Source organism: Aedes aegypti, chromosome 2, assembly GCF_002204515.2.
Source record: "Aedes aegypti strain LVP_AGWG chromosome 2, AaegL5.0 Primary Assembly, whole genome shotgun sequence".
NCBI classification, from domain to species: Eukaryota; Metazoa; Arthropoda; class Insecta; order Diptera; family Culicidae; genus Aedes; species Aedes aegypti.
The window spans coordinates 18,146,325-18,156,603 of NC_035108.1; the positions used below are offsets into that span (position 1 = coordinate 18,146,325).

Consider the following 10,279-nt stretch of genomic DNA (forward strand, 5'->3'; position numbering starts at 1 on the left):
CTGCTTCCGGTCGTTCTTTTCTAAGTTAGCTCTGAACGTGCACGGTCGACAGTAAATTAGCTACAGTTAGGTGCAAAGTGAAGTACAGTACAGTGAATTTATTAAAGAATTATTAAACAGTTTGTGCGATAAATCTGGTAAGATTTTTAGTAAGTCCCTACAGTGAATTCGTTCGGCATTATTGCCCAAGGAAACCAACCAAGGAATTCAGGTTAGTCATTCTGAGAAACACAATGCGTAGCATGACATGATCCCTGTTAACAGTTTGTAGGTTCCATTAGCGAAGTTTGTGGTCCGTCCGAAATCCTGAAAAGAAAAAGTAAGAAATGTGAAATAGAATTACGTATAAGAAACAACTAAAACATAACAATTTAGATCATAGACCTTCGAACAGGTTAGATTCAGCCAAGAGGGCGTGATAGGGATAAAGTCACCGAATTGTAAGTGAATTCCAACTTACCTGTAATATGTTACTTACCCCAGTTCTTTTTTTATAGTTTGAAGCGCTGCAATACATTCTTGCTATCGAAACCGGTTGCACTTTAATCCACGCCCGACTCCCTCGACACCCGATTCTGTTAGTGGAGAATAAAACATTGATAGTCTAAATTTTTCTTAATGTGGAATAATGCAATATGTTATCAATGCAGATTTTGTTCATTTGAAAGTGTTCTTTTGCAAATAAATGACCGGAGCTGAACGTATCAAAATAATGTTTAGTACAAATAATTACTTATTTTATTATTTCCAACATTTTTTCCTTTATTTCTTCTAAAAATATCTTCAGCAGATTTACAAATCGTATGGCGAGTTATGAAAATAGTTAAATTTGCCATACGATTTGTAACACTGCTTAAGATGCTTGAAATGGGTTATTTATTTTTTAATGGTATAAATTGAAAAGAATAATACTGAATACAGTAAAAAGCACATAAAGTACAATAAACCAACAATTAACCAAACAGTATTCATTTTCTTGGAATTTTATGGTTTTAATGTTTCATAACTGTTTACCATACGATAAATTTAGCGAGGAATGGATGGTATATCTACCTTTCGGCAAACTGTTCATGAAAAATTTTGTTTGAAAAAATCGTCGTTTTCAAATGGTTACATAACTTGACCGCCTATTCCCCACATTTTTATTTTCTCATTTACTATTGTCCAATCTGTCAAAACCGTTCGCCGTATGGTTCATTTATTGTTACATGGCATGTTGTATGAAATTATTCAGATATGGTTAGAAATGGCTGTACAGGAAACAGTACAAATATGGTTCGTATCTATGCGGGTTATCCACGGTCTTCTTTTATCCTCGACTTTCTTTTTCTTTTCTGCTCTAAATGCGGGCAATGTTTATATAAAATGACATCCGGACCAACATCCGGGCGACGAATGTTCACCGGATGAACATGAAGTGGATGAATGCACAACGAACTCGTTCATTTTTTGTAAACACGGCCCGCAGTAAAAGGTGATCTTCCCGATGGAAGAAGCAGCGTGACGTCATGGACCAATGCACGAGTTCACTAATTTGACGTTTGAGCGGTGCCGAATTCACTCGTTGCCATGGCCACGTAAATAACACGGCACCGCTCAATCGTCAGATAGTGAACTCGTGCATCGGTCCATTGTAAATTAGTTCAGTCATGATCAAACGTCAACATCCCACCGCTAAATCGCTACACGGGAGAAAATTCTGTGGTAAAAATAACTATTTTAGCTGACTACACCCATTCTTAAAACTACCATGGAAATTCAGACCAATTTACTATGTTTACGGTATACCACACCGCATTACTGGTACATTCGACAGAAATAATTTACAACAATCTGATTCCAACTACAGACATGGTAAAATCAAGCGCATTTCTGGTCTGCTGAAAACTGTCGGTGCGAGCGCTTAAGTTAACCCCCTAAAATGGTAGTTTTTACCGCACAATTTTTTTGCGTGTAGTGTTTGGACAAAGACAAATTAAAGACCTTCATGTCCCTTGCAAATGCCTAAAATTGTATGGCTCATAAGGTAATCTAGAATGCCGTGAAAAGTGTACTGCGATGTGTCAAACTTGGGTACCTTTTGCACTACCGAGGGACCGAATGCAGTACTAGAAGTGGTACCCAATCTGAGCCCGAGTGCGACGGACCTGGTTTGGAGGTGATTTTAACCTCTAAATTGCCAAATAACCTCCAAATCATCACCTCCAAGTTAGTTCTAATAACCTCCGTTGTATGAAATACGGTGGCGGCGGGTTTCATAATTTTCCGCGCCCTGGAACTATTTTTAAAACACGTTTGAATTTAGTATGGAAATCGCGTTTGAATCACCCCTCGGCAAATTTTACTTCGGGATGAGCTGTCATTATGTAAATTTAAATGTCATTGAGTCGACGGAATGAATTTTTTTAATCATTTACTACACACTCAAACAGAGTATGCGCGTTCGGTAAATAAAATCACCGAAACAAATCTGTAAATCACAAAAATACCGATGATTCGATAATTTAACAGTTTTTGGCAGTTTACCATGATCAAAATTACTGAACTACGGTAAATTGTCGACGATCTGTGAAAAAAATACCGAATAGTCTGTAAATCGTTTGAATTACCGATAACGGTAAAATATTCAACTGAAGTTTCGGTAAACGGTCTGCTAGCTTACCGAATTCAGTAATTTGAACGAATGACAGCGTCTCTTCATTTTCAATGTTTTCTTTCGAGCGTTGTAGGGAAACAGTCTGTGGAATATCTCTAATCAAAATTGTTCCAGTATTCTGAAGATTTTCTTGATGCAGGTGAGTTTACGGTAGTGCACATACCTACGATCCGTACATTAACCACCGTTCTATTTATTTTTGCAGTCTGGCAGCAGCGTCCGCTGCTCGAACATTTCCCGTGCGCAAAATGTTCGATACTTCCGACCGAAAATGAGGCATCGATTCCATCGACATTTCAGACATTGATCCTGAGCTCCGATTCCGCTATATTTCTGATTATGTCATTGTGTTCAAACATACTATTTACTAATAAAATGAAGAAGAGCGATTTGAAACCTTGTCTACTTTATTACAATCGGAAAAAATGGGCTCCGATGAAAATCACCCGTGCGCCGTGTTTACAGTTCTTTGGTAAACGATTACCGACAGCTCAGTTGTTTTGACAACTGAGCTCGAAAATGCGAATTACCGAACAATCTGTAATCTGTTCGTTTACCGAAACGATTACCGATCGTTCAGCTGTTGAGATTTCGGTAAATGATTACCGAACTCGGTGATTTAATCTAAGTGTGTATATCAAAATTAAGATATTGAAGCGCAATAAAATCTTGTAACACTCAGAAAAATGTGCTCTTTCGATCAAAATATTTTTCACAGTGTTCACAAGTAAATCTGCGTATTAAGCTTAGTGACATTTGAACACACGTAGACTAGCATACGCTCGTCATACACAGTTTGTTTTTGTTTTCCTCAATGAAACTTGGACACGCTTTCCAGACTCATCAAAATACATATGGAAATATTACCCAATTTGAAAAATTTACACCCGGTTTCTGATGGGTGTTTTTCGAGACTGAGTGCATATTGTTTTCCTCTATAAGGTTCACAACTACATCTAAACTCGGGCACCCATACCATTGGGTGTTATAACCACTATGGGTGGGCATAACTTCTCGGTTGACCTAATCGTCGAATCCCCTCCATTGTTTACAAATGCAGCGAAACGTCAAATCGGCGCACAATCATCGCGTTTATTCGAAGTAGTTTTTTACATGAATCACAATTTTTCATGATTTTCGTTTTCTAAACAAAGTCAAATATTCCTTCAACGATGAGTGACGATCAGCCGGGACCCCGGACAGAGTACAAGCTGGAAACGGATTCGGAGCTTCGCTTCGAAATGGAGAACGGGAACGACAAGGTTACAGTAACGGTAAGAACCAGTGGGAATGTCCCAATGTGATGGATTTCTCTCACATCTCCATCACATTGGGAATGTCCGACTTAATTTTTAGGTAATAATTTTTGTTGCCAATTTGTAGCTTCTCAACGGCCACGCCGAGCTGTACGGCACTGAGCTGGTCATGAAGAAGCCGTACGAGTTCGGAGTCGGAGCCAAGGTGGCCATTTTCACTTACCATGGATGCACAATTGAACTTCGCGGAAAGCCGGATGTGGCGTATGTGGCAAGGGAAACTCCAATGGTGCAGTATTTGAACTGCAATTCGGCACTGGAACATCTGCGCACGAAGGCCGAAGAGGACGACGTCCGCGGACCGGTGGCAATGGTTGTGGGACCAATGGATGTGGGGAAATCGACGCTTTGTAGGATTTTCTTGAATTATGCTGTTCGGCTTGGGAGAAGGCCCATTTACGTGGATTTGGATGTAGGGCAGGGAGGAATTGCCATTCCGGGGACGATTGGGGCTCTTTTGGTGGAGCGACCGGCTCCAGTTGCGGAGGGCTTTTCCCAGCAGGCGCCTTTGGTGTATCATTTTGGCCATACGAACCCGTCGGAAAATGATGTCTTCTACGATGCCCTGATTACAAAGCTGGCCGAAACGACATTGGAACGATTGCAAGCCAACAAGAGGGCGAAGCACTCGGGAATGATCATCAATACTTGCGGATGGGTGAAACAAGGCGGATACCATCACATCCTACACGCTGCCAAAGAATTCGAGGTCAATGCCATCTTTGTACTGGATCAGGAGAGATTGTATAACGAGCTGCTGCGAGACGTTGCCTCAAAAACCGTTCAGGTGGTCTATTTGCCGAAAAGCGGAGGCGTTGTAAAACGCACAAGATCCCAAAGAGCGGAAGCTCGCGACAATCGCATCCGGGAGTATTTCTACGGCTCCAAGATGCCCCTCTATCCGCATTCGTTCGATGTGAAGTTCAGCGATGTGAAAATCTTCAAAGTGGGTTCCCCAGTGCTGCCCGATTCGTGCCTTCCCCTCGGAATGAAGAAGGAGGACAATTTCACCAAGCTAGTAGCCGTCCAGCCGAGCATGCAGCTGTTGCATCACATTTTGGCCGTCAGTTTTGCCGAAAGCATCGAGGAGAACGTCATCCAAAGCAACGTGGCCGGGTTTATTTGCGTAACGGACGTCAACATGGAGAAGGAAGTACTGACGATTCTGTCACCCCAGCCGAGGCCGTTGCCGCAGACGATCCTGCTGGTGTCTGATTTACAGTTCATGGATAGTCATTGAGGTTGGGTAAGTGTAGATAAGAATTGAATAAATATATACATAAACAATCAAACAGTACTGTATCTTTTGTCTGAAAATCTTTATCACTTTCTACATATGAAAGCGTCAAGTTTGATTTTATGGTTCGTTAGTCGGGGAATCTTTACTTTTCTTAAAGATCTGATAAAAAAATAAATCAACAGTTCCGAGAATCCATGACGAAGAATCATGTTAACAAGCGTGATTTTGTTTTATCGGTAGGTTTGATGAACAAAAATCGGTATACTTATAGTTTAAGATAGGCTTATCAACTGAATAAAAAATGGGTTTTCTAAAACCTAGAGAAAATATATATATATATATATATATATATATATATATATATATATATATATATATATATATATATATATATATATTCCAAGGTCAAACAAGTTTAAGTGTTTTGGTATAAATTTAATAAAATTGCTATTATCAGCAATCAGAATTCACAAGTATATTAATATGGAAAACTTGTCACAACATAAAAATAGCTAGAATTACAACTATAATTAAAACACGTTCGAAATTAATATGGAATACCCTTTTGAATCACCCCTCGGAAAATTTTATTTTGGGACTAGCTTTCATTATGTAAATTGAAATGTCATTGAGTCGACGGATTTAAATCTTTTTCAATCATTTATTTATTAAAGAGCAATGAAACGTTTGCGACCCATTGGAAGCCCACACAATAGAAACCTCAGCCAGCGCAGTTGCTGGCTAGTGTAGTGTGCTATTTCAATACCTAAGAAATAATGCGCTCTCGGGCTAGACATTGGATATAAATAGAAAGCGTTGTGTTTGGATGGGCATCTAATTCTTCCGAAAGAAGTGCACTTTGCGAATAAGAACCACGTGATTATTGAGCTGAAATCGAATTCAGGTTAACTTCTGCGTCCATGAGTCCTCTCATGGCGTAGCGGTAACGCGCCCTAACTAGAGATCAGGGAGTCGTGAGTTCGATTCTCACTGAGAAGACGTGTAACTTTTTCGCAAAACTTCACATCAATTTGTCCATTTAATCCAATTGCAGAGTATATGTAATGTTTAGCTTTTCGGTAGTTGTTAAACTTCCACTCGGCTGGTTAGCCGTAAACCATGATTCATAATTAAAAACAAGTAATAAAACGGTGTTAGAAAAATGTGCTCTTTCGATTAAGCTATAGCTATATATATAGTATACATAAAACTGCATTTTTTCATAACTAAACTACCCAATAAAGTTCAAAGATGTGAAAAAAACATGTTCACTTCAATCTTAAGGTGACACACTTCACATTTTCAAGAGCACAAGACTTGAGAACCGAACAGCGCTCAGCGTTGAAAATTTATCCCATCACCATCAACAAGCAATCAGGTATCAGGTATCAGAAGGCCGGCTCCAAAGGCACGTTCCCCACCAGTTGGGAGATTTGTGCCATCGCCATATTTGAGCCTATTTCATCATCTACCCGATGGGAGAGGAAAGGGAAGGGAAAGATGGGAGGAAATAGGAGTGGGGTCCCTTGAAGAGGGAAGATCGCATAAGCGAAATGAGAGCATGTAGCTCCATACCACAATGGGTTCGAACAGCGCCCTAAAAAGGGCCCTGCAAAACGCATGAGCGTAAAGAGAGCCTATAGCTCATTACCACAGCGGGTTAAGAATAACAGAATGTCCTGAAGATTCAGGCTTCTGTATTCAGTTTCACTTAATAAGTGTTTACCAAGTAATTGGAATCGCATTTGCGCAAAAACTGGACAGTTACATATCAGGTGATACGAAGTTCCATAATCGGAGTTGTTGCATTATTAGCACACCCCTATGTATGTACATCCCTTAAGAATTCATCCATTCATTCATTCATTACTTTCTACCTGACTGTCCCGTGTGGGACCAGAAGTGTTTAGAGCGGGAGTGAGTACAGTTCGCTACGTAATAAAGAAGTACTAACCCAAAGTCTAGTGTGTTTTATTAGACAAAGAACATGGTGTCAGAAGTGAACGAATGGTTTTAAAGTGTATTTTCGCGTCATCGAAATCGCGATTAGTAAATCATTTGTGAAACACGAAAATTGAAGAAACTAGTTTACGAGTCGCGAAGCGTCGGCGGCCATTTTGGAATTTTCTCGCGAGTGTCGCGTAGTGGCATCGAAATTTTCGTTGAAATTTACTGTGAAGTATTTATCCTCATTAAAATGGATGCAGCCCAGTTTAAAGCGCTGATGGAACAGCAAATGTACATGTTTTCTAAGATAATGGAAGGAGTGCAGATGCGGTCGCATAATCAAGAGGCAATAGCGCCGAAGCCCAGTTCGTCAAACGTGCAAGTTCCGCAGCCATCGCCCCTTGTTTTGGAAGGCGATATGGACGAAAATATGGATTTCTTTGAGAAGAGTTGGAAAGATTACGCTAAGGCTATTGGAATGGATCGGTGGCCACAGGAGGAAAATGGTCAGAAAGTGAGTTTTTTGCTCTCCGTCATAGGGGAGCCGGCGAGAAAGAAATACTTCAACTTTGAGTTGACAGCTGAACAAAGTGTTGATCCAGATACTGCATTGGCTGCCATAAGGGAAAAGGTGGTAGCTAAGAGGAACATTATTGTGGACCGACTTGATTTTTTTTCGTCGATGCAGCAGACTCGAGAGTCTATCGATGAATTTGTTTCTCGATTGAAGACCCTAGCAAAGATGGCTAAGCTCGGAGATTTGCAAGAAGAGTTGATCGCCTATAAAGTGGTCACGTCGAACAAGTGGCCAAGTCTGCGATCCAAAATGTTAACCGTTACTGATATAACATTGTCGAAGGCGGTGGACATGTGCAGAGCAGAGGAAATTACTGCGAAACGTTTCCATGAGTTGTCGATACCGAATCCGGAAGGGGAAGTGAACAAGATAGCAAAAGCTAAATATCGTCAAAATTACAAATCTCAAGTGCAAAAGTGTAAGTTCTGTGGTGATTATCACGACTTTTCACGTGGTTCATGTCCTGCGTTCGGAAAAAAGTGCCATAAATGTAAAAGAAGAAATCATTTTGAAAGAGTGTGTAAACTAAACAAGGACAAGCGCAAGAAGTCAAGCAAGGTGAAGGAAATTAAGGACGAGAACAGTGATCCTGAGGAATCTACATCGTCTTCCAATGAAGAACCTTCGGAGGAAAGCGAGGACGAATACGAGATCGGCAAAATAATCGATAACTCGGCCAAAGGAGGCAGCGTATTGGCTGAGTTGGAGCTTAAGTTTTCCAAAAAATGGGAGGCAGTTAGCTGTGAGTTGGACACAGGAGCTAATACAAGCCTAATCGGTTACGATTGGTTAGTCAAACTGACCGGCAAAGAGAATCCACAGTTACTGCCGTCTACATACCGTTTGCAAAGCTTTGGAGGAAACCCGATCAAAGTGCTGGGAGAAGTGAAGATTCCGTGCAGGCGTAGGAAGCGGCGATACCGTTTGGTTCTCCAGGTTGTGGACGTTAGTCATTGCCCGCTCCTTTCGGCAAAGGCTTCACGTGTGTTGGGATTCATCAAGTTCTGCAAGGCAGTTAAGTTTGGGAGATCTGAAGCTAACGAATCGGATAGTGTACTGCGTGTGCACAGGATGTCTGCCGAAAAAATCATCGAGGATCACAAGCAGATTTTTGTGGGCTATGGAAAATTCGATGGGAAAGTTTCGTTGGAAGTCGATAGTTCCATATCACCATCAATCCAATCTCCACGACGAGTTCCGATATCCATGAGAAGCAAGCTGAAAACAGAATTGGAACTGTTAGAGAAGGAGGGTATAATTATCCGCGAAGTGATGCACACTGAGTGGGTCAGCAACTTGGTACTAGTACAACGAGGTGATCCAGAATCTACTAGCATCAGAATCTGTCTTGATCCCATTCCACTAAACAAAGCGTTGAAGAGACCAAACCTACAATTTGCCACCCTCGACGAAATACTACCGGAGTTGGGCAGAGCTAAAGTGTTTTCCACCGTCGACGTGAAGAAAGGATTTTGGCACGTAGAGCTCGATGAAGCTAGCAGCAAGCTCACGACATTTTGGACGCCCTTTGGCAGATACCGTTGGACAAGGTTACCGTTCGGAATATCTTCGGCTCCTGAAATTTTTCAGATGAAGTTGCAAGAGGTTATTCAGGGTCTCGAAGGTGTGGAGTGTTTGGCCGATGATATTTTGGTGTTTGGAGTCGGCGAAACAATGGAGGAAGCACTCATCAACCACAACAAGTGCTTGACAAATTTACTTGTTCGGCTGGAATCTCAAAACGTAAAACTGAACAGGACAAAACTCAAGCTTTGCCAAACCTCCGTGAAATTTTTTGGACACGTGCTGTCAAGTGAAGGTCTTCAGCCGGACAAATCAAAGGTTGCTACGATTCAAAACTTTCCCACACCACTCAACCGAAAGGAAGTGCACCGTTTCATTGGAATGGTTAACTATTTGAGCCGTTTCCTCCCAAATCTAAGCTGCAACTTTACAAACCTGCGAAAGTTAATTTCGGAATCGGTTCCATGGCTATGGACGAACATCGAGGAAGCGGAGTTCAATCGAGTGAAAGCTATGGTTGCCGATGTGGAAACTCTGAAATACTACAATCCCAGGGAATCATTGACTATGGAATGTGATGCAAGTTGCTTCGGATTAGGAGTCGCAGTTTACCAGAATGAAGGAGTAATTGGTTATGCATCAAGAACGTTATCCGCAACGGAACGAAACTATGCGCAGATTGAGAAGGAATTGTTGGCGATTCTGTTTGGATGTATTCGTTTCGATCAGCTCGTAGTGGGAAATCCTAAAACAATAGTAAAGACGGATCACAAACCTCTCATCAACATCTTCCAAAAGCCTCTATTATCTGCGCCAAAGAGACTCCAGCATATGCTCCTGAATCTGCAACGTTATAACCTGGTGATTGAATTTGTAACCGGGAAAGACAATGTTGTAGCGGATACCCTTTCACGTGCTCCTTTCGATGACAAGGCAGTTAATGACGAATATAGCAAGCTGCAGATCTACAAAGTTTTTGGACAAGTCGAAGATCTGAAACTATCCAAGTTTCTCAACAT

At 41.2% G+C, this 10,279-nt stretch overlaps 1 protein-coding gene across 1 annotated transcript; it reads left to right on the forward strand.

The window, feature by feature from the left end:
• The first annotated feature begins 3,707 nt into the window (after positions 1-3,707).
• On the forward strand, positions 3,708-5,264 carry LOC5571757 (protein CLP1 homolog). The gene is made up of 2 exons (XM_001659840.2): positions 3,708-3,930; positions 4,040-5,264. The coding sequence occupies exons 1-2, from the start codon at positions 3,829-3,831 to the stop codon at positions 5,210-5,212; spliced, it is 1,275 nt and encodes a 424-aa protein (XP_001659890.2). The 5' UTR covers positions 3,708-3,828; the 3' UTR covers positions 5,213-5,264.
• Positions 5,265-10,279: the final 5,015 nt, after the last annotated feature.

Excerpts from the sequence above, each read along its gene's own strand:
- LOC5571757 (XM_001659840.2), top strand. The coding sequence starts at position 3,829 with ATGAGTGACGATCAGCCGGGACCCCGGACAGAGTACAAGCTGGAAACG. Across the intron at positions 3,931-4,039 it reads ACGACAAGGTTACAGTAACG|CTTCTCAACGGCCACGCCGA; the intron begins GTAAGAACCAGT and ends GCCAATTTGTAG.